This window comes from Octodon degus, unplaced genomic scaffold, assembly GCF_000260255.1.
Source record: "Octodon degus isolate 3935 unplaced genomic scaffold, OctDeg1.0 scaffold00001, whole genome shotgun sequence".
Lineage (NCBI taxonomy): Eukaryota > Metazoa > Chordata > Mammalia > Rodentia > Octodontidae > Octodon > Octodon degus.
This window is the reverse complement of record NW_004524577.1, coordinates 416,245-439,311: the sequence shown is the minus strand read 5'-3', so window position 1 is coordinate 439,311 and position 23,067 is coordinate 416,245. Positions and strand designations below refer to the sequence as shown.

At 40.9% G+C, this 23,067-nt stretch overlaps 1 protein-coding gene across 1 annotated transcript in view; it reads left to right on the top strand.

Annotated features, from left to right (window-relative positions):
• Positions 1–23,067, top strand: part of Dnah3 (dynein axonemal heavy chain 3) — a 188,169-nt gene that overhangs the window by 22,023 nt on the left and 143,079 nt on the right. Inside the window, exons 12-17 of the mRNA XM_023701788.1 lie at positions 5,826–5,962; positions 7,840–7,945; positions 8,509–8,687; positions 12,183–12,367; positions 13,350–13,473; positions 19,835–19,988. Of these exons, the coding sequence (XP_023557556.1) occupies positions 5,826–5,962; positions 7,840–7,945; positions 8,509–8,687; positions 12,183–12,367; positions 13,350–13,473; positions 19,835–19,988 (885 nt within the window). The remainder of the gene's footprint in view (positions 1–5,825; positions 5,963–7,839; positions 7,946–8,508; positions 8,688–12,182; positions 12,368–13,349; positions 13,474–19,834; positions 19,989–23,067) is intronic.

Here is a 23,067-nt window from a genome sequence, read left to right as displayed (position 1 = left end):
GCATGTGGTGCTGGGGGATTGAACCGCGGTCCCCAATGCTTTGCCAAGCTTGTTCTAAGTAGGTGCTTTAGACCACTGAGCCATCTCTCCAGCCCCATTAACACTTCTTAATACCATTTTTAATCCTGCATCCCTCCCTCTCTCCCCACTAATTCTATTAACTTTCTTTTATTCCTTAATCAGATTTTAAACTCACTTTTATATGCCTCCTTTTCATCTTTTTCTTCCTTTTCAAATTTTACTTTGTTCATTTTTTCCTTCCCCTCTATCTCCATTTTTATTTTTATTACTATTAAGCTTCTTTAATTTTTAGCTATTTAGTTGACTGTATGCTATTATGAAATTATTTCCTATTGTTAATGGTGGTATAGTTGTTGCTTTATTTATTTATTTATTTATTTATTTACTTGCAGTACCAGGGATTGAACTCAGGACCCTGTGCTTGCTAGGCAAGCACTTATTCTACTGAGCTATCTCCCCGGCCTTTGTTGCTTGTAATAGATATTTACTGTATGTCAATATTTGGCTTGTCTTTGTGTCTGCATTATTGAAGATATTTTTTCTATTGTTAAAGATGGTATGGTGGTAGCTATTAATTCTTCTTATGATATATCAACAACTGATTTGTCTTTGTCTCTATTATTGCTGATTTCTCTTTAATTGTTAATAGTGGCATTGCTTTTAATTGGCTTCCACTGTATGCCAGTATCTCATTTTTCTTTGTGTCTTCAACATTACTGTGGTTCATTTTCTTCTCCCTGAGTAGTGTGGATATCAACCCCCAGAAGAAGGTTAGGCACTAAGAAAACCCTCAAATATTATGCTAAATAAGTCGAAGGGGGTTATAGAAACCACATAACCAAGTCCAAGGACATATTACAGGGAGGCATAATCTAACTAAAGAGATTGCTGCAGCAGGGGCAACCTACAACACAAAAACAATAGAAAGATGAGAAAGCAAGGCAACAAAATGTTCTCAAAATCCTTAGTCTTAAACAGCTGATCTCATAGACACAGAAGTAAAGAAAGACATAGACAGAGAACTCAAATGATCACAATGTTTGAAAAGCTAAAAGAAGAAACATAGAAACATGTATATAATGTTTAATGACTTCAGATAAAAGATTTTATGAATATCATGTTTGATGAGTTTAAAGAAGAAATGAACAATAAACTAACTGAGTTAAGCAAGTCACTACAAGATATGAATGACCACTTCAGAAAAATTCAGTGGATTTAACCAATGTGGTGAGGACAGTGTCAGAAACAGAAGACAAGGTGCGTAGAGTAGGTAAGAAAACTGTGATGCCCCAAAAATGACAAGATATCATTCAAGCTAGATCCAGCAGTTGCTAGATGACTCAAAAATTTTAAAAAGCCCTGAGAAGTATAGGAACAAATGAGAAATTAGAAGGTGATTCCAAAGGTATAAAAATGTATTCACTGGAATCATAGGAGAAATTTTTTCAAATCCAGGAAAAGAATTAAATACCTAAATACCAAAGCCATATAGGTGTAAAATAGCTATAATCAGAAAGGAAACTCTCCATACCACATCATAATCAAAATTCCAGAAATTCAACCAAAGGAGCAAAGGCTAAAAGCTGTTAGAGAAAAGCAAAAGTTAATGTAGAAAGGCAATCCTGTCAGAACAACTGCACGTTTCTCAACACAGACCTTGAAGCCCCAGAGAGTGTGGGGTGAACTTTGTTGTGCCCTGAAAGAAAACAATTGTTGACTCAGATTTTTATATCCTGCAAAATAGCCTTGAAAATAAACAAGTGCAGACTTTCCATAACAAAGAAATCCTAAAGAAATGCATGACTACTAAACCATATTGCAAAAAGCACATGAGGGAATCCTAAACAGAAACGGGAGGCCACCAGCAACAAAGAGCTCAAAGGAAATGAGTTCTCTGTCTGATTAGGAGAGTAAAGAAAAAAGAGAAAGGATCAGCAGTAGAAAAATAATGCAATGACAATATTCAGTCAACACCTTACAGTGGAAACTCTTGATGTCAATGGTCTCAACTTCCTAATCAAAGACACAGATTGGCAAATTGGGAAAAAAAAAAAAAAAAAGCAATCCCATATTGCCTCAGGATACATACCTCATCCAAACCTCATGACTGGAAATGAAAGAATGGAAAGAGACTCCATTTAACCAGAGCCTGAAAACAAGCACGAGTAGCTATCTTATTATTAGACACAACAGACTTCGAGCTGAAGTTGACCAGAAGAGACAGAGATGCTGGCTTGGACTGGTAAAGGGAACAGTTGAACAAGAAAAAATGACATAGGTAAACATCTATGAATTGAATGTTAGAGCACTCACCTCCATAAAACAAAACCACTATACTTAAAAAGGACAAATAGACAGCGATACAATCATTATGCAGAACTTCAGTACCTCACTCTCACTTTAGTTTAGCCAGCCAAAAATAGCAAACATCAAAGTCAAACCACATCACTGAAAAAATGGACTTAACTGATATCTCTGGAATGTTTTGTCTATCAACATGAGATACATTTTCTGAAGAGCACATGGAACTTTTTCAGAATGGACCATCTAAAGACAGATAATATGCTTCAATAAATATAAAAGAATTGAAATAATCCCTTGTATACTAACAGATCTTAGTGGAATGAGGCTAGAAAACAACAGCTAAAAAATGCAAACACATGAAAAATAAATAATACATTATTGAATAAAAACAATAGATCACAGAAAAAATCTGGGAACAATTTAAAAATTTGTAGTCTCAAATTACATTGGAAGTGTAACATATCAAAATCTATGGAACTAGTGAAAATAATTCTATGAGGGAAGATCATACAGTAGCTGTAATTGTATGCATGAAAAGAATGGAGAGGAACCAAATAAATAATTTAATTATAAATCTCAAGATGTACAAAGATAAGAATAATCCAAATCTAAAATTAATAAAAGGAAAGAAACTCTAAAGATCAACGTGGAAATTAATGAAATTGAGACTAAAAAACAACAAAAAGGGTCAATGAATTGAAGAGTTGCTTCTTTGAAAGGATGGGAAGGGCACCTGGGATAGGAGACATGAGCGAGGGGAGGGAGGCAAAAAGGACCACGGTGTGCTATATGCATATGTATGCACAAGTTCTCACACCACTGGGAGTAGTACTGGAACATGAAGCACTTACCATGTATTGCCAACACATGCTCATAAAAAATTGAAAAAGAGGGCCAGCCAAATAGCTTAGTGGATTAAAGCGCCTGCAAGCAGGTGCAGGGGCCTGGGTTCAATCCCCAGGCCTGCTGTGCCGGCCCCACCTCAGGGGCATGCTGAGATGGCCATTGAGACTGGGCTTGGTGGCGTGCGCCTATAAACCCAACTGTTGGGAGGCTGTAAATAGGCGGATCACTACAAGTCCAATCTAGTAGTGAGAACCTGAACACCCTGTAGACACTTCCCTAAAATACAGAAAAAAAAAAAAAAAAAGCAGGGTGGATCAGTGAGAAACTCTTGAAAGTAAATAGTATTTAAATTGGAGAAGGGAGGCATATTTGTGAGTTACTACAGGAAACCAAAGTAAATATTGGAAATTGTTGGTCTCAGTAATGCAACTGAAGACAACAGGGATGTAGTAATCTTGACAAACAACAACAACAACAACAACAACAACAACAACAACACCCACCTGAATCGGAGGCAAGAATAAAGTACAGCTGGAAGAGAACTGAAAATGTGCTGTTACTTTCATGAGGACAAATGCATCCACCGCTCTGGAAAAGGGCCAGTCTCTTTCTCAAGGGGACGATTCTCTCCCTTCATATGCCCAGAATGTCAAAGCCTAAGTACACAGATCCCAGCCTTGTGGGTGGTGGCAGGACAAAAGAGCCCAGGTTCAGGAAGCCAGGAGAAATCCAGGAAGCGACAGACATGTTGGTTACCTAGAGGGAGCTAGTTGCTCTTGCTTCAGCTTCCCAGGCTGCACTCTAAGGCACCGGAGAGCCGTGGCTATGAAACTGCAAAAAGAAGTAGTCTTTCTTTTTTAGACTGAAGATTTCTTCTCGAGAGAAGATCCATTTTCCTGCTCACTTGGGACCTGCCGCGTGGCCCGGGGCCCCTGCTGTGCTGCCCCAAGCCACTGCGCCCACACCACTGATCAGTGCCAGTCTCTCCATCTCTCTGCTCTCAGCCACTGTCTGCAAACGCACCCATGGCAAAGAAGCTGCGCCTGTACTGATTGAAACACCTTTCAGGTTGGTCAAAGATGACAAAGATCATTTGTATTTTCCTCCTTTCTAAACCAATGCATTCTTCTCAAAGACATATAACTTAGGAAATCATTCTAAACATCTTTTCTGTAACCAATCGCTAAAACCTTTCTTAGCAGAGAGAGCACAGGGAAAGTGTGGGTCCCTAGCAGAACTTTGCAGCCTGCAGGAATCATGCAAATGAAAACCTTCTTGGAGACACTAAGAAGTCTGAGAGTTTTAGCTCTAAATAAAAGTGCCTTGTGATCATAAAGTCATAGCTTTGTTTCACTTGAACATTCACAGATGAAAATATAAAGGTTTCAAGAGTAGTAGTTTATCTAGTGTGTCAGAGATAGAGTCAGAGTTAGAACCTGTGTCTCTGGTAACAAAAGTGAGTGGTGTGGAGGCATACCTGGACAGCTCTCCTTGAAAGAAGAGCAAGTGTCTCCATTTTGGCTGAGCCTGACCTTATTTCCTTGTATAGATATGTACAGAGCTGGCTAGGACTTCTCTTCATCCTTTAAATTGGCCTTAAGCAATGTATATTAGTCTAGCCAAGGTGTTGATGGTAGTCTTTGAAGATGGTTTCCCTGGTAACCCACACCTGCTGCTCTTTACTGTGAGCCAGGTCAAGACAGGACAAAGATCTGATGCTCTGCACTGCCAGCTGGGATCGAGCCTCGAGACAAAGGCTAGGACTTCCTGGGGCTTGAAGGTTTATATCAGAGCTGAAGCACCAGACCCCCAAAACATTAGATACTATTTCAATAGCATAATGCAAATTACTTTCTCTGCAGATCCTGTCTGCATATGGCAGAGGTAAATGTAGGTCACCTATCTAGTTCAGCTCACAGTACTCACCTACAATTCTCAGGCATTCCTCCTTGAGCCACTCCTCCTCCACTGAATAAAAGCCAGGTATGGCCCTGGGTCAGCCTCTTTGTTCTGGAAAGCCATCTTCATAGCTAGCCCCTTGGCTCCCCAATAATTATAAATATGTTTTAGTGTCTTTACTTTTACCATGGCTTACACTAGGAGTGGTAGATTGAAATGAACTTGATGGGATTCCAATAACATAACTTTGGGATTACAAATATTGACTTCTTGGGCCAAGAGGAGAGCCTGGAAGGGACTCCTACGCTGGGGGGTGCATTGCTCACATAATGCTATAGTTTATTGAGCATTCACTAAATGCCAAGCTCTAGCTAGACTCTGAGGACACAACAAAGAAGTAAAACAATTCCAGGTCATAGTATTTATGTTTTAGGTCATACTTAGAACAGTTCATTAGACATTCACTTAACTGCAAGTGTGTTAAGTGACAAGCAAAAAAGTTCAAGAAGTGAGCTTTCAGTAGGGAAAGGAACCAAGAGGATTCTCTGAAGGCAAGAGACTTGAACAGAGCAGGGAATTAAAAGAAAAGTGATCCAAATGAAAAAGAGAATAGTGGGAGTGCAGACAACTGGGTGGTTGTAACATTATTCAAGAGGAAATATTTTTACAGTGCTGCTGGGGTTCCTGGAAGTGTGCCCAGTGTGACGGGGATTTTGCATTTTGGCACTATCTCCCTTCTTGCTTCTGCTCTGTAGGTGGAATCTATCCTGTTCCCAGAGTTGCAAGGATATAACCTGACCCTTGGAACTGTTAACATGAATGAGAAACTCGTTGCTGATTTTGTGGATGAAACATTTGAGGTATTTCAGAAAAATCAAGTTGGCCCCCACAAGTAAGTTGGTTTAGTTCTAACTTGATTACTTAGCCTTTTGGTATTGATTTTTTTTCTGTTTTTGAGTTGAGATCTTGCTATCATGCCCAGATTAAACTCAAAGGAGCAGGTTCAAGTGACCTTTCTACTTCAGCCTCTGCATGCTGGGACCACAGGTGTGTTCCACCACACTCAGCCTGGAATTGGTTTTTAACTATCATCAAATAAGTAGCCTCAATTATGAAAAAAAAAGTAGTCTCTGTCCTTACACTCCTAAAACATATACATAATAAAGAATAACCAATATTTGCATGGCTATTGCCATTTGTTCCTATTGTACAGATGAAGAGACTGTAATTGTCCTAATGTTATAATGCAAATAAATAGGAGATCCAGAAATCAAATTCAATTAGAGGTTCATCTCCATTATCTGAAAGCTGTGAGATCAGATAGACTTCAGCAGCAGTTTCTGGATTTCAGAAAAGTCATGTAATGCATCTAGCATACACTGTGCTATAGCTTCTGTGAGGCCTGGAGCAGCCTCTTCACGTTTCTGCTGTGAAATCCAGAAACATTGACATCAGTAGCCTCCTCAGCTTATGCTAGCTTTCTCCACCAAGTGAATTTTGATGCAAATTTGTTTCTTCAGAGCTTTTGGAATTTGGAATGAAAGAAATGGGCTCAAGGACAGTCATCTGATTCCATAGGTCAAGCCCACGCCACAGCACACTGTAGAATTCCTTGCAGCTGCTCATATGAACAGTCATTAGTTTTAGGGTGATTGTATGTGTAGTTTCCAAACTAAGACTTTTTAAGAATGAAAGTATTGTAGTGTCCAGGGTGTGACAAGCACAAACTGTAATTGTCCCCCAAAATTGGACATTTGGTGATCTTAACCCAATGTTTCCAGAGTGCTCCGTTAGCATTTTCAATGAGAAAATTCTATATTTGGAGGGCTGTCCTTCATGTGATTAGATGTTTAGCAATGTCCCTTGCCACTACCCACTGTGTGCTGGTAGGAGCCCCCTAATTGTAACAACTGATACTGTCTCCAAATATTACCACATACCCCTGCAAGCTGCAATCACTCCAGGTCGAGAACAACTGCTAATCCTAAGTGAGGCTTCTGATTTGGAAGCTCTGTGCTCATGAATATGACGTGGTGACTTCATTTGGAAACTCCTGTTTTTTCTGTTTGTGGAGTCTTATACACTCACTTTGTCTTTCTGGACTAGAAATTATATAAGCTTGTATCTGTATCTCAATTTAAATGTCTCTGCTCTTTTTGCCAACACTTGGAAGTATACGTCCAGGCCCCACCAAGTTGATTCTACCTACTCAGTATCAGTTTTATTTTAATTTAAACTTAAGTGAAGTCAGACTCATCCTAAATTAATCCTCTTATTTTGGGGCAATCTGTTCAGTTGTTTTTACATGACCTGAAAGCAGAGAAACTTAATTTAATATGCTTTAAGTTAATTTCAAATTTTCATCTTAAAAAATCAGACAGAAGTTTTTACCTGGAAAGGAGGGTGAGAACTAATATTTACTGTACATTCCTTGTAAGCCAACATAGTAATATATATATATATGTATATATATATATATAACTTATAACAATCCTATAACATATCAATGATTATTTTTACTTAAAATTGAAAACACTGATTTTTTGAGATAGTAAAATAGCTTTGTCTAAGTTTGTAGATAAGGAAGTGGCAAAATTGGAGTGGGAACCCAAACTTCTGAATTCTTAGTTCAGTGCACCTTTGAATTGTATTTCTCTTTCCACATTTGAGTTATTTTTTATGCGGTTAACTATTTCAACTGTCAGTCTGACTTGTCTGATTTGTTGACCTGTGTTTGTGTGTTTGATTTCATGTTCTTTGGTATGGAAGATACTTAAATGTATACAAAAAGTATGATGACTTACTGGATAACACAGCAGAGCAAAGCATCACAGCATTCCTGAAAGAAAATCATGAAATTGAAGATTTTGTGATGGTAGGTGTCTTGGTTGGTTTTCTCTTGTTGCTGAGACAAAATACCCAACACCAAAATTAAGGAAAGGAAAGGAAAGGTTTATTTAGCTCACAGTGTGTGGAGCTTTCAGTCCATACTTGGCTGGCTCCAAGGCAGGGTGGCAAAGGGCAGCAGTTCATGTGGCGGAAACCAGAGAAACAGCAAGAACAAAAGGGAGCAGCACAGCACAGCAGCAGCAGCGGCAGCGGCAGAGGCAAGCCTCTCTCCCTTCCTTATACTACATTCAGGCTATCTGCCGCAGGGTGAGTGTAGCACTCTCATACATAAACCCAAATTTGGATTAGGAATTAATCATGAACTCTAGAAGTGCACCGCAGTGACTGCATGAGGCTTTGGGGGACAACTAAACACAAACCAAAGCAGTGAGAGATGCCACTTGATATTGCAAACCTTGGTGGGATGTGCTGTAGTCAGCCCAACGATTAGTCAGTTTGTTTCCATGTTGCGCTAGTGTTGGCTTGGGATGAGCCTCAGGGTAGAGGCTCAAAGGCAAACTAAGTTATTAAATGTGCTTCTTTTTACAGAGGATCAATAGCATAAAAAAGCGGAGAAGTGAAATTGCATCCATGCACATTACCGTGCCCTTGGCCATGTTCTGTCTGGATGCCATGATTCTGAATTACGAACTCTGTGAGCGAGCACAAAACCTTAAGGACCGTTTGATTCAGCACCAAGTGGATGTAAACCGCAACACCAATACCAGGTACTTCAGCTGTGCTGGTGGCAATGACGTTGACACCAACCAAAGAGTGGAAAAGTGGCCACCATGCGCGCCTCCCTGCAATGGCCAGACTGAACCTGGAGTTGAAGGTTTTCTGCCCCAGGGTGAGGGGGATAGGGAGCTCAGGTTCAGGCCAGGAGGTGACCAGTCCAAAGGAAATCATGCAGGGATTGGGGCAGGTTGAGGGCACCCTTTGGCAACTTTCTCGGCTCCTGTGATCTTTGCTTCCTTCCTTCCTCCTCCCTCTGCTTCCCTCTCTGCTCCTCTCCCCCACTCCTTCCATTCTTTTCTCCCTTCTTCCTTCTTTCCTTGCTTCTTTCTCTTCCATCCCTCCTTCTTCTGTGCTTGCTTGTTTGCTCTCTTCCTTCCCTTCTTCTGAGGATTAAACCCAGGGTCTTCACACTAACTACATCATCATCTTATTTTATTTTATTTTATTTTTAAGAAATTAACTTGCCCAAGCTGGACTGGAACTGGGGATCCTTTTCTTTCACCCTCCCAGAATTCTTGAATTACAGACATTGCCACCATGCCCAACTAATTCTTTTTCTTAAACCATAGTTAATTTATTCCTGTCAAAGCAAAGCAGCATTGTGCCTTAGTTGGCCAGTGTATCTATCCTTATCAAAATAAATGAATAATTTCTCTAAGTCTCCTAATATAAAGTATGGGTCTCATTATGCACTGAGGGACCTCCAAGGGTGCAGCAACCCCAGATCAGTGGTCAAACCCCAGTTTGGTGGCTAAGTTCTGAAACCTCTTTCTGCCTTATAATAATGGTTCTCATTCACTTAACTTTCTCAGTAGCCCTATGGGGTTGGTAAGAGATATAGGAGCCTTTACTTAATGAAAGAGAAAGGGAGGCCCAGAAAGAAAAACTAACTTGATCAAATAGATGAGTTTGATTCTGTGTTGTTTGCTCCCAAGGCTGATCCTTGCCACTCACTGTCATATAATCACTGAGCAGAAACCTTTCTATTTTAATCATGAAGCACCCTAGAAAGCAGTTCTGGGAAAGAGTGTGGGTGTTGGGGTAGTGCCTTTGAGGGCATCGGCAGCAATGTGGACATGCCAATTATACCGATGCAGGGCATTTGTCGAAGTTGCCAGAACCTGAAATGACAAACAAAAATTCTAGGCCCTGAAGAATTATCCTTTGGTGTGACTGCATATTTTCTTGCTAGTGAAGTCTCATCCCAACAATGACAATGGGATTGAAAAGAGATCTTAGATCACAATGGGATTGAGAAGAGATCGTAGATTCAAGCAGGACTTACTGGTTTCCCTTTTGTGTTCTCCCCTCCCTTAGGCAGATAAAAGCCCTGTGTGTATGGGGCTTCTGGCCCTTTATATTTTAAAATGTTATCAATAGATGTAGAAGGCAGGGAGATTTTGTTTTAAGTCAGATTGCTGAGATCATTGCCCATACTCAGGGGTCTTTTGGAGGCTTTTAGCTAGTGAAGCTGTTCCTACCTACTGAATCCTTTAAGGAGCTTCTGGCCAGTGGCCAAGTGACATTTTTTCTGGGTGTCCTTGTGCAAAATGGAAGGACAGATTCAACTCAGGCAACAGGATCTGCCTTAGAGTATCCTACATTCTGTGCCAAATGGTCCTACGTGATGTGATTGAATGCAGTGGGGTTTACATATTGCACAGGGTGGTTCCAGATTGGTGGAAGAGACCTTCTTTGTGTGTTTGTCCCGTGTGTTCACATCCTAGAGTAGTGACAGTGAACCTTTTAGTGCTTTCAAAGATAATAAACAAACTGCTGCAGCCCACATGCCATAGGTTCACCATCCCTGTCCTGGACAGTTGGGAAGAGGCAGAAGCACAGAAGAGTAGGGAAGTTCTGTGTGCCTGACTCAAAAGTGACAATCATCACTGACCCCCACTTCCCACTGGCTGGAATTCAGCCTCATGGTCAGGTCTGCTGTAGACTGAATTGTGCTTCCCCAGAGTTTGTACATCAGGCCCTAACCCCCATAGGACTCTCACTCTCTACCATGTGAAGACACAGGAAGAAGGAGGCCATCTGAGAGCCGGAAGGAGCCCTGGCTCTAGAGAACCAAATTATCTTACATGTTGACCTTGGATTTCCCAGTTCCAGAACCAATAGAAAATAAAGGTCTGGTTTTTAAAATTTGTTTTGCTTTGTTTTTGTGGTACTGGAAATGCAACCCAAGGATACCCTACCACAGAGCTCTGTCCCCAGCCTTTTTATTTTTTATTTTTGGACAAGATCTTGAGAAGTTGTCCAGGCTGGGCTCATATTTGTGATTCTTCTGCTTCTGTTTCCCAGTGTGCTGAGCTTATAGGTGTGTGCCACCACGTCTGGGTAGTGTCTGTTATTTAGCTGCCAGATCTGTGGTATTTTGTTATGGCAACCTGTACTGACTAATCCAGGGGATGACTGCAAAGAGGCTAGAAACTATAGCAACCAACTGTAGAGAAGTGTAATTGTGAGTCCAATACATGGAGACTGCTCTGAGCCAATTATAGTGAAATAAGTAATTTTTCTCTACTGAAAGTTTCTGAATTATAGAAAAAAGATTCTCTAAAGTCTCAGCATCATCTTCAGAATGTTTTGATTTTTTCTCTTCTGTATAATTGTTTTATAAGGAAGGCTCTCCAAGTGTTAAAATGGAATAGTCAGGACAGGCAAAATGAGAGGAGTAGTTTTCATATATAGGGTATGACCATTAATGTGTAATGAATCAGTCATAATAGCAGAACTCAAGATTATTAACGTATGTTGGGAGCCATCTGGCATCCACTGGGATGGACGCATTGCAAATAATTTGTTTTTAGTTATAGTTAGGATGTTGAAAGCTGCCAGTTAATTTGCCTTGTGGAAATTATAGCACATTCTAATTATCCTTGTAATTTCATTTTTCACTGTCTGGTGGTGCTAGAGGATGGCAGTGAGATCTAGTGGTCCCAGGAGATGAAGATAATGTTGTCACTGTAGAACCTGGATCACACAAACTTGTTGGTTAACATTTTCAATGTAGCTCTGAATAAATTTGGAGCTCCAGTTTAACATAACAGTGTGAAGGATGGTTTTGCTGCTGGTGGTATTTCTTACTGTTTTAGTCTAAATATGGAATTTACCCATGAAAATGAGGATTAACCGTGGGAACTTTAGAGTCAGTGAACCAAAAGTCAGATCTTACTTCTGACATACCATGTGGACTTGCATAAAGTCACTCAGTCTAATTTTCTTCCATCATCAGATGTATATGATTATAATGCATCAGGCCAAACACAAGAGCCAAACACACGTCAGATGGTAACACAAACATTACTAGTGTTACGACCCCCCAGTGGTGGCATGCATGTGAACATTATCCATGAAGGATTTCCAGGTAGAGAAAAACTGGAAAATCAATCTTCTAGTCTCTAATTAGAAACCATGTCAGCTTTGCATCTACAAGAAAGTCATTGTAGATGATGATGACAGCCATTCCTTTCCTATAGCATTTGTAATCAGTACAATACCATCGCGGACAAAGTCAGTGAGATTCCTGCCAACACCGAGGAGCTGGTATCACTCATTGAATTCTTAAGGAAATCCAGCGATGTCACTGTGTTCAAACTCAGGAGGCAACTTAGAGATGCAGCAGAACGGCTGGAGTTCCTGATGGACTATGCAGACTTGCCCCGTAAGTCCAGGGCCTTATGTGCATGTGGATATGGATGTGAGGTTTATGTTTGGTCATTTATGTAGAAGTAGAAGAGTAGTCCTTATTTACTTCTAGAAATAAGGAAGTAAAGAAAGGAGGGATAGGAATTCTACCACTAAACGTCATAAATGCTGCTTTTACAGCGCCTCTATATGTTACAGACACTAACCCTTACTCCCGTTCACAGGAATTTAAAATTTTAATCCAGTGACAGGAATTTAAGCTGCACAGAGGGAATCTTGTGAAGTACAAGGAAGGAGACTTGGCCTCTGGTTTTTAGGTGCCTGTTTTGGCATTTTGTGTCTGATAAACCTGGCAAAATCACTTTCAAATGCAAAATCCTTTTTATAAATTAATAGATTTTACCTTTGCATAGTCTTAATAATTCCCATCTTTGAGCGGGCATAGGAGGGGCTGTGCTGCCCAGCCTTCTTTTTGATTTTCTTATTTGGAGACAGAGTCTCAAGAGGAAACCCTGGGCCTTTTAATTGACCAGAGCTATAATGGGTAGGACTTCGGGCAGTGACACTAGTACTGCCACACAGCCAGAGGGGAGCTGAGACTCGGTGCAACGCTACAGCGTGAAGTGCACAACCAGAACTCCAACCCGGGTCTTGGCTCTCCCTGGCTCTAGCTTGGGAAGCCAGTGGAGCAGAGCACTTATTAATTAACATAGCTTCGGAGCTGTTAGATTCAGGGTTGAATCCTGTTCTTCTGCCTTCTAGCAGTGTAACCTTGGCCACTTGGCTTAGCCACTTTTGCTTCCCATTGTAGAATGAGCATCATACTGCCTGCCTTCTACCACGGCCCCTCCTAAGCACTTAATAAGTGTTGGCCTCATTCATCCACAGTGGGTCCGTTCAGTCACTGCCGTCCCACCCCTTTCCGTGGTCTCCTGTCCTGCTGAATTAATTCCTCCATGCTGAGCAGTGTCCTGGAACTGGCTGTGTGTTTTTTGCAGAAGAAGATATCAAATTGAACAGCACTCTGTTCCTCTGGCCCGATCAGATTGAGGACATCTTTGAGAACAGCCGAAACTTGCTTCTTAACAAGAGGGATCAAGCGGAAATGGACCTGATTAAAAGGTAGTGAGAGCATCTGGAGGTGCAGGGAATTGAGAACCAGCTTCAGAACCCACACTACAGAGTCCTGCTTCGTCTAGAGCGCCCCACTCCCACCCCGGGAGTGAGTGGGTGAGGGCTGGAAACTGCTGAGAAGGCATTTCCTTCTGTTTGCCGCTGAGGGATGCTGCCTTGAAGCCTACTTCACTGCCAGTATCTTTCCTCTGTCCCTTGAATGATCAGAATTTGGCAGAGAAAGAGAAAAAGGGCAAAAAATGGTGGAATGTGATAACAGCCTCCACAATAATACAGTAATAGCAAAAGTGTCGCCTCATATTGGAGACCATGGATCTGTAAGATAGCAAGACAGGAAAAATAAAAGCATGCAAGGGGCTGAGAAATTGCCTGTCTCACAGCTGGTCTTGCTAATGTGGCTAGTACTATTGGCTTATCCATTATTTGTCAGTTTGAGGACTTCTCTTGTGGACGTTTCTGTCTGTTTGAGGCACGTATGTGTGTTTACCTGCTAAAGGAACATTTTAGTCCAATGACAAGAAGAAATATAGATGTACGGTACAATCTGATAATGTCACGTGAAGGGATCCAAGTGCCATGCACACTGCACGTGTGCGCGCGCGCACACACACACACACCAATTTATAGCACTTTGATTATAAGCTGCAGATTCACACCAATCTCCATTTCCTCTTCACACAGGAAACTTCCCGCTGCCCAACTTTAGCTACCATAATCCCTGCAAGTACAAGAAAGTAAAAGGGTTGATAAAGTAGGATTTCTACACAGAGTGGTGATTTGGGCTGACAGGAAATAACATTTAGTTCCTACCTTAAAATATGGCCTAGAGAGAGTTAGAAAAATGTGCCTATTTTGCTTCGTACAACCTTGTCTTCCCTAAACCTAAATGGATGCTTTTCCTAGAACCAAGAACTTCAGATGGATGAAACTGACATATGTTTAAATTTATAAGCTATTTTAAACCAATTTTAGATTTACAGCAAAATTGTGCAAAAAGCACTACGGGTTCCTATATAGATACACAGTCTTCCTCATGGAAGGGATTTTCATGCTTAGCCAGAAAACAAAGCAGTTTTCGTTACGTAACTGAGCAAGAATGAATTTCATCGTCTCTGAGCCTGTGTCCCTCACCCATGACCTGGGATACCATTAGGCCCATCAGACCGAGGACTGGAATGAGAACAGAGGCTGAGCTCACACGCAGGTACCGCCAAACTGTCAGCTTCCTCTTCTCTTCTAGGGAAAGGATGCTTCTTCACTTTCAAATCACTGCTTTTTAAGTGTGCCTGAGTTGAGCGGGTGAGAGTTGGCCTGGGGGAGGCAGGAGTAGTGGTCACCTGGGGCGAGAGAAGCGTGTGCGCCTGTCTGGTGAGGGCGGCTCTCAGCTTGGCCCACGTCTGGCTTCCAGCTGCTAGCAGCACAGGCCGACAGAAGAGCCATTCTGGAAGAGGCTCTGCAGGGCAGCCCAGCCTCCGCCCTCTCTTAGGGGGCCGTAAACACCCACCATATCCATCCCTTCACAGTAATGTTGGAGAACCCGTGAGGAGGGCTGACATTTGTCTGTATTCTGTGAAAGTGATCTTGTTTCCTTTTCAAGGAACTGACCTCATTTCTCTGGCTCCTTAACGCTTTGGCTTCAGTGCCCAGCATTCTTTGTTAGCCGCTGCCGCCACCACCACGCCCTGCAATTCATTCTCCTCCCTCTCAAAGGGACTGACACTCAGCCTGTAGCTTCTTGTGTTCTGCTCTGTTGGCTCCAGGTTGGACTGTGCCAATGGGGAGCTCGGCAGGTGGCTAGACACACACACACACACACACTCAGGGGGCCGTAAACACCCACCACATCCATCCCTTCACAGTAATGTTTGACCCTTCCTAAAGGATGTTGCTGCTTACTGCCACAGCCCTAGGGTCAAACAGCAAGCCATGCCTGCTCCTCCACAGTGCCAGTTCTCAGCCCTCGGGGTCATAAAGTCTTCCTTTCAAAGCTAGTCTCTAGTGGCCTCACTATCCACTATTTGTTCTTTTAACCCCACTCTGTAAGAAGTCCTTTCAGTAAAGTACCTTTCTTTGACTGTCTCCTGAGTTCTGCTTCTTGTGAGAATTCTGGCCAACCTACCATCCTGGACTCCTTCATTGTCCTCCCTTGGACTCCAGGAGGTCACACAAGTACAATCTACTTACTCAACCTAATTTCCTGAGTGTACTGCTACATGTTATATATTACATGTTAGATATATGAGGATGGGTAGATCTATATATGACATGAAAGTACTTCATTGCTATATGAAATTAAAACCAGTAACAATAGTAATGTTTTAATGTAATCACTACGCTTATTATATATCATTGCTTTCTGCAAAAAAGTAACTACTTTTATCAGACATTTCTCCTTGTATATAACTAATATTTGTAGCTTCAGAAAGAACTTTGTTAACATGAAAAGGCACCTTGTAGCAATTAACTATGTAGACTACGTGAAAATTAGTGTTGCCCCTCCTCCCACTTTGTCCAATTCATGGTGGGCTCCATGATCCTAGAGTGATCTGGACCACAAGTGACACAGAGCTTAGGATGTGAGCTATTTTCTGCTCCACGGTGCAGTAAAAGGCCTTTGGTTACTTGAGAAAGGAGGGCAGCTCTTTTGGGGAATGCACCAAAAAGAATTTGCCTCACCAAAGCACAGTGCCTTGCACATGATAGGTGCTCAGGTGTTTGATGTTGTTGTTGGTGGTGTTTTTGGTTTGTTTGTTTGTTTTTGAGTCAGTGTCTTTCCAGGCAGGTCAGGCTGGCCTTGACCTCACTTTTTAGTTCAGGCTGGTCTCAAACTTTCAATGATCCTCCTGCCACAGCCTCTTGAGTGCTGGGATTACAGGCTTGTGCCACCACGCCTCATAGGTACTCAGGTTTTATGAGTGAAGGAATGAAGCATTTTCATAGCAAGCTTAGTTTTTGAAATTAGTACCTACTAGAATCTAAAATCCAAGCTTATTAAAAAGCAAAACAAAGAAGACAAGGAATAGAAACATAAAGAACAAAGACAGACAACCACTCATAATGCCTATGAATGTCTAAGATTGGTCAGAAACAATCGAGGGAGGGAAAGAATTGCAGAGGCTACCTTCCTTTTCCACTTTTTAACTCCTATCTGCATTCCTCTTCTCTGAGTACACAGAGGACAAAAGGGATAAATTAGTCACTTTTCCATCCCAGGGCCACAGTAGTGACACCCACATCAGAGGAAGAGTGGTTCACTTGGTGCACAGCAGGGTCAGTCTGTGGCCAGCTGGGTCTGAGGCACAGGCAGTATGGCAAATGAAAGCTACTCACTGGTGTAGCCTGAAGCAGAGAAAGCAGGGTGAGCTGGGGACAGCGCTGCAGCCTCCCAGGTCACACACCAGCAGTGCACCTGCAGCAGGCCCCACCTCTGAACATAGATGCTTGGGAGCTTTTCGGGTCTAAATGGTAGCAGAGGCTGTGGTGCATGCTCTCAAGCGCATTGTAATCAAGCAGGGAGGTGGAAGATCAAGTGGGCAAATGTGGAAGCCCTAGGAAGAAAACAAACAGGGAGATGTAATCATTGTTCAGTCTAGTGAGTGAATCAAGGAAGAGCTCATTTCAGAAGAGACTGCTGATGGGAAGAAACTGGCCAAGTATGGATGTGCAGAGGGAGGCAGTAGTTGGTACCCAGGCCAGACAGCATGGTGATGGCTCCAAGGTGGGGCGACACACCCGGAGGGGGACAGTGGCTGCTCAGTTGGGGTTACAGAGTTAGACCTCACACTGTAACCTTAAGCTATGGTCACAGTGTAAACTAGGATTCCTTTTTAAGTATCATGGAAAGTTATTGAAAATTGTAAATCTTTTGAGAACCAAAAAGATCTATTTTTTTGCTTTTTAAGACCCACTTAAATCAGAATCCAAATAATGTCTAAAACACTACAATTGATTGACATGTTTCTTAAATTTCTTGTAGTCTACAGGTTCACCCTTTGCCCGATTTTTTCTTGAAATTTATTAAATAAACTGGGTCACTTGTCTGCAAATCTAGACTTTACTGTTAGCACTTACATCATGCCATTTGATATGTTCTCTAATCCTCCATATTTCATGTAAACTTTTAATAACTGATTGATTTTCTACTGCTATAATTTATTCCTGTTCTTCTACTCTTATGGATATTTGGAAAAATAAACTTTTCTATAATGAAGAGTATAACATGTAAGTCCAAAGAAAAAGAAGGCCAAGTCAGCCATACTGATATCAGATCTAGGCAAAGCCATTAGTAGATTGAAAGTGGTTATTTAGATGATTGAAATAAAGCAGTCCTTAATTCTTGCATATCAAGTAACATGAGTGATGAATAAAGTGAAGCTTAAATGAGGAGAAACTAAAGTAAACAATAATCTTGACTTGGGGGTATACCTCGCTCCGTCTCCCCCCCATATCCCCTCCCTCCTCAAACATTCTGCCCTACTTTAAAAAGAAAAAAAAAAAACTATTCTTGAGTGCCAGTAGGACATTTACAAATGTCAGTCACATTGTATGACTCAAAAAATTGTAAGAAGTAGATGTATTAGTTATCCTTGAGGCACAACTAAACACATCAGCTTAAAACAACAAAAATTAATTAGCTCAGATTTTGAGGGCCAGAAATCCAAGTGCAGCTTGGCCGTCTGCCTCGGCCTCAAGGTCTCATGAAGGTAGAGGCAGAACGTCTCATCTGCAGGCTCAGCGGAGTGGGCGCCAACCCTGGGCTCACTACATGACTGTTCGTAAGACTGTGGCTCTGGCTAGCAATGCTGCCTGCTCCCTGCCTCTAGAGCCTCAACACGTGGCAGCTCTCTTCCTCCAGAGCCAGAGAGACACTGAGAGAGAGTGAAAAAACAATGTAGAAGTCAGCCTTTTTGTAAGAAATCTTGGAAGTGATACCCCATTCCTTTTGCCATGCTGAGTGTCAGAAGTGAGTTACTACATCTAACCCACACTCAGGTGGAGTTGGTGGCGTAGGTGATGCTCCTCAGTGATCACATCCGAGCCTGCTTCCCCGAGGTACAACTAGACATAAGACGCAAATTGAATCACTTGGAAATCAACTCAATTACTTAAGGATAAGATGAAAACTGGCATGACAAAATTATTTATTTGTGAGATAGTAACCAGATTTATGGAATGTCACTAAAGTGGTTCTCAGTGGCAAATTCTCTTATTCATTCAGTGAACATAGGTTGGTTGTGCCAGATACTCTGCTAATTACAGGAAATACAAGGCATTAAGCAGGCAAAAACTGCATTTACAGATGTACATTCCAACAAATACAATAAGAGCAAACACTTGTATGATTATGATGTACCACACTCAATTCTGAGTATTTTAATGATATCTTTGCTATTGAGTATTCTTTTTCTGTCTGTATTTTATACATTTGAGTCATAAAGAGTTTAAGTGACTTACCCAAGGCCGCATTCCTATTAAGCAGCAATGTAGGCATTTGAACCAAGCCTACCTGGCTCCAGATTGCCCACTAATCACTATAGTATTCTATTCTACCTAATAAGGAAAAGAGAGAGGTAAATTGGACACTGGTCTTCTCAATCATATGGATGAAATAGTTAAATGTCTAGATAAATTAGATAAATTTCTGGAAAGGTATACTTTGATCACTTTAGGTGAAGTACCCTGCCACACAGTTATCCACTCTTTCTCTTCTTTTTTTCTTTTCCTTTCTCTTCTTTCTTTATGTACTTAGGATTGAACCCAAGACCTCACTGACACATGCCAGCCAAATGCTGTACCACTATGCTACATCTTCAGCCTTGATTTTCTATTTTATTTTCTTTAGACCATTTATCATTGTGAAAAATACCTCATCTGTCTTTATACTATCTATGAATTTGTTCTTTCATCCATCCATCTATGCTTGTTACCTAGGCTTACCCCAGCCAAGACACATGCTCCATGAAGGTACTTTACAAGTATATTTGTGAGCCTAGAGCACTTCTGGAATGTATTAGGTACTGAATAATAAATATCTAATGCTAAAAGAAGAAACAATATTGTACAAACATTTAAATATGCACTTACCTGTACAGGAAAACATCTGGAAATGTTTAAATGCCCATGAAACTCACAGGTGACCTGTCTCTACTAGATGGAATGTTAGGTAGTTTAATTTACTTTTTAATCTTATTTATTTTTTTGTAGAGATCAAAGATTGAGTGATAGAGACAGAGGAGATGAGAAATGAAGGTACCAGAAAGTCACGTTTCCCCCAGAGCACGCAAGGTTGACACTTTGGAAGAACACAGAATGGAAAGTCCAAAAGTGACTGGGCTGTTTTCACTTTCAGATGCTCAGAGTTTGAGTCACGACTCGAAAGCTACAGCAAGGAATTGGAAGGCTTTAGGAAGCGCGAAGTGATGACCGCAGAAGAAATGAAGCACAATGTTGAAAAGCTTAACGAGCTTTCCAAGAACCTAACTCAGGCGATGGCAGAATTTGAGGTTGGGACCTTGCGATGGGGACTTAGGACTCTGTTCTAGCCTGGTGATTCTGAGGGTTTTTTTTTATATGAAACAAAAAAAGAATTATGCTCGTAACTTTCATACAACTGACGACATAGAGAGCAGTAAGATTGTCATGCGTGGCACATGTACACACATCAAAAAGTGTCATCAAATTAAAAAACAAAACGAAGGATCAAGAACAGTGGTCTGAAACCTACTCATAGGATTTTAGGATTTAACAAATAACAACAAGAGCTGTGAGATTTCAGACCACAGCAGTGTTGACAACAAAAAAATGATAAATGCATGAGCACATATTTTCACATTAAAAACACTAAAAGCTACATAACAAAAATCCAAACCTAAACATTAATACAAAAAAAGAAAAAAACATTCAAAATCAAGAAGCACATCAGAGGTCAAATGATCTATCAATTAAATACCTATTTTAAAGAACTATCTAGAACACAACACAAAAAGTGATATTTACAATGAGATTCCTTAGTTTTCTTATATACTTCTCTAGAATTAGAAGACAATTTATCATTTAACAATGGTAATGTGATTTAAACGACTTTTTCTTTAAAATAATTCCATAATTTGAGTAATGTACACGTGTTTGTTTTATAGACATATTCCAAAACTAAGATGTATAGTATAGAATACCTTTTCTTATTTTAGTACATGATTTCTCTAATTTCCCCACATTCAAATTGATAGGGACAGCATCTACACTGAATTCTAATCTTGAAGAAAATTTATTTCTAAGTCAATAAGCCATAAAGCCAGGGCAAAGCATTATTTATTTTTCATGAAAACCGTTGTGCTCCTGAGGCACAAATCATAGAACTATTGAAATTACCAACAGGACAAAACTATGAAATAAACCAATCAATTGATAGATGAAGTCTTGTACATCATATTGTTGGATTTTACTACCTAACTCACTCTACCAGTCTATTTCCTTTAATTGGTGAACTGAGTCTATTTACATTGATGGTTATAATTAAGATGTACTGACTTATATTTGACATGTTATTTACCTGATGTTGTATACCTCCTTTTCTCCTGTGTTTCATTATTTGCCCTACTTGGTGGGTTCTTTCCCTTCTCATTCATGGAGTTGTGGTCATTTTGATCCTTCTCTAGAGTATTTTTAGTAGTCTGTGTAGGGTTAGCTTCGTTGTCATGAAATTCTTTAGTTGTTCTTTATCATGAAAGTATTCCACTTCTCCATTATACTTGAAAGGGAATTTTGCAGGGTATATCAGTCTGGGTTGGAATTTGTTTTTTTGCAAGACTTGTAGTGCTTTGCTCCATGGTCTTCTTGACTTGATGGTTTGTAAAGAGAAATCTGCTATTATTCTGATGGCTTTTCCTTTAAATGTGATTTTTTTTTTCTCTAGCAGATTTTAGTATACTGTTCCTGTGCTGAATTTCTGGGATCTTGATTATTATATGTCTGGGTATGGTTTTAATTGGGTTGATGTTATTTGGAATTCTGTATGCTTCGGTTAATGAATGTCAGATTGTTTCCCCATATTTGGGAAGTTTTCTGCTATTAATTCTGTCCATATTCATTTGATACCATTTGTATTGACTCTTTCTCATTGATGCCTATTAGTTTTACGCTGTTCATCTTTGCATCGTCTTGCAGATGTTGAATTATTTTTTCCTGCATCCTAGTTATTTGTAAGAACTCTTTTCTTGCCTTTTCACTAGCTGCAATGGTGTCTTCAAGGTCTGAAAGTCTATTTTCACTTTTATTCAGACGGTTTTGCCAGAGTGTGATTGAGGCTTTAATTTCCTGTACATCTCTTTGAATCTGCTTCATGCATTCTGTTTCTTTCCTATATTGCTCATTCAGGGGTTCCATATTTTTTCTATTCTCCTCTATTTTTTGTCAGTGTCTTCTTTAGAAGCACATAGTGCTTCTTTCATTATAGTTATCCATCTTTTTTACTTCAAAAATTCTTTTTTTTTATTTTAGAGAAAGCTCCACAGGGTATTCAGGGTCTCACTACTAGATTGGACGCATAGTGAGCCACCTGTTTGCAGCCTCCCAAGAGCTGGGATTACAGGTGTGTGCCACCATGTGCAGTCTCAATTGCTGTCTCAGTGCACCCCGGGGGCGGGGGCAGCACAACAGGCCCAGGGATTGAACCCTCGGCCCCTGCTCCTACTTGCAGGTGCTGTAATCCGCTGAGCTATTTGGCCAGTCCTAGAAATTATTTCTGATCTGATTTCCTCTATACCTTTCTGCAGCTGTTTCTTTACTTCAAACGCTATTATTTCAGAGATTTCAGGTGTGTGACTGCCAATTTCTTCTACGCTATTGTCTCCTGCATTTGTCCTGTGTGGGCTTGGGGCCTGAGAATGCATTTCACTACTTCTCTTTGTCATTTTGTATAGCACTGTCTTCTGACCTTTGGAGTAGAGCTTTGGTAGAGTTATGACCTTAGCACCAGGTCTGGATCTACCAAGTTCTAACTTGTCCTGGGGAGTGTGGCTTGGGTCTGGCTACTGTGCTCCATGGCTTCCTGCTGCAGACCTTGGAGGTGAACCTGCTGTGCTCCTCTGGCAAGATGTTCAGTTCCTGGATTACCTGGGTGGGTCTTGCTTCTAGCCTCTCTGCAGAGAGTTCTGCTGCAGGCTTCCACACCTGGCCTGTCTGGTGGAGGAAGTTCCGCACACAAGCCTGGCCTGGGTGCTGGCTGGAATGAGATCTGGTGGGCCCTGGGCTCGATTCTGAGTTTTGACTTTGTCTTTTCCCAGTGACACTGCCAGGTAGATACTGTTGATTGGTTTCCATTACTTTTACTGGTACAGTACTTTCAATTGCTTTTTTTCATACTCCATTACAACAGATTTTTTTTTTTTTTGCAATCACTGTGTACACAAAAACAAAATTATAGGGTAACTGCTTACATGTTTTGGCATTTATTATGCACTCAGTGATGTGTCTCATGTGCCATATTGTATTTTCCTTAATGCCTGTCGCAAACCTGTATCATTAGTTATCCCTGTTTATGCTTATTTAAAGCAGGAGATCTAGGCTTAGAGATGCTAACTTCCC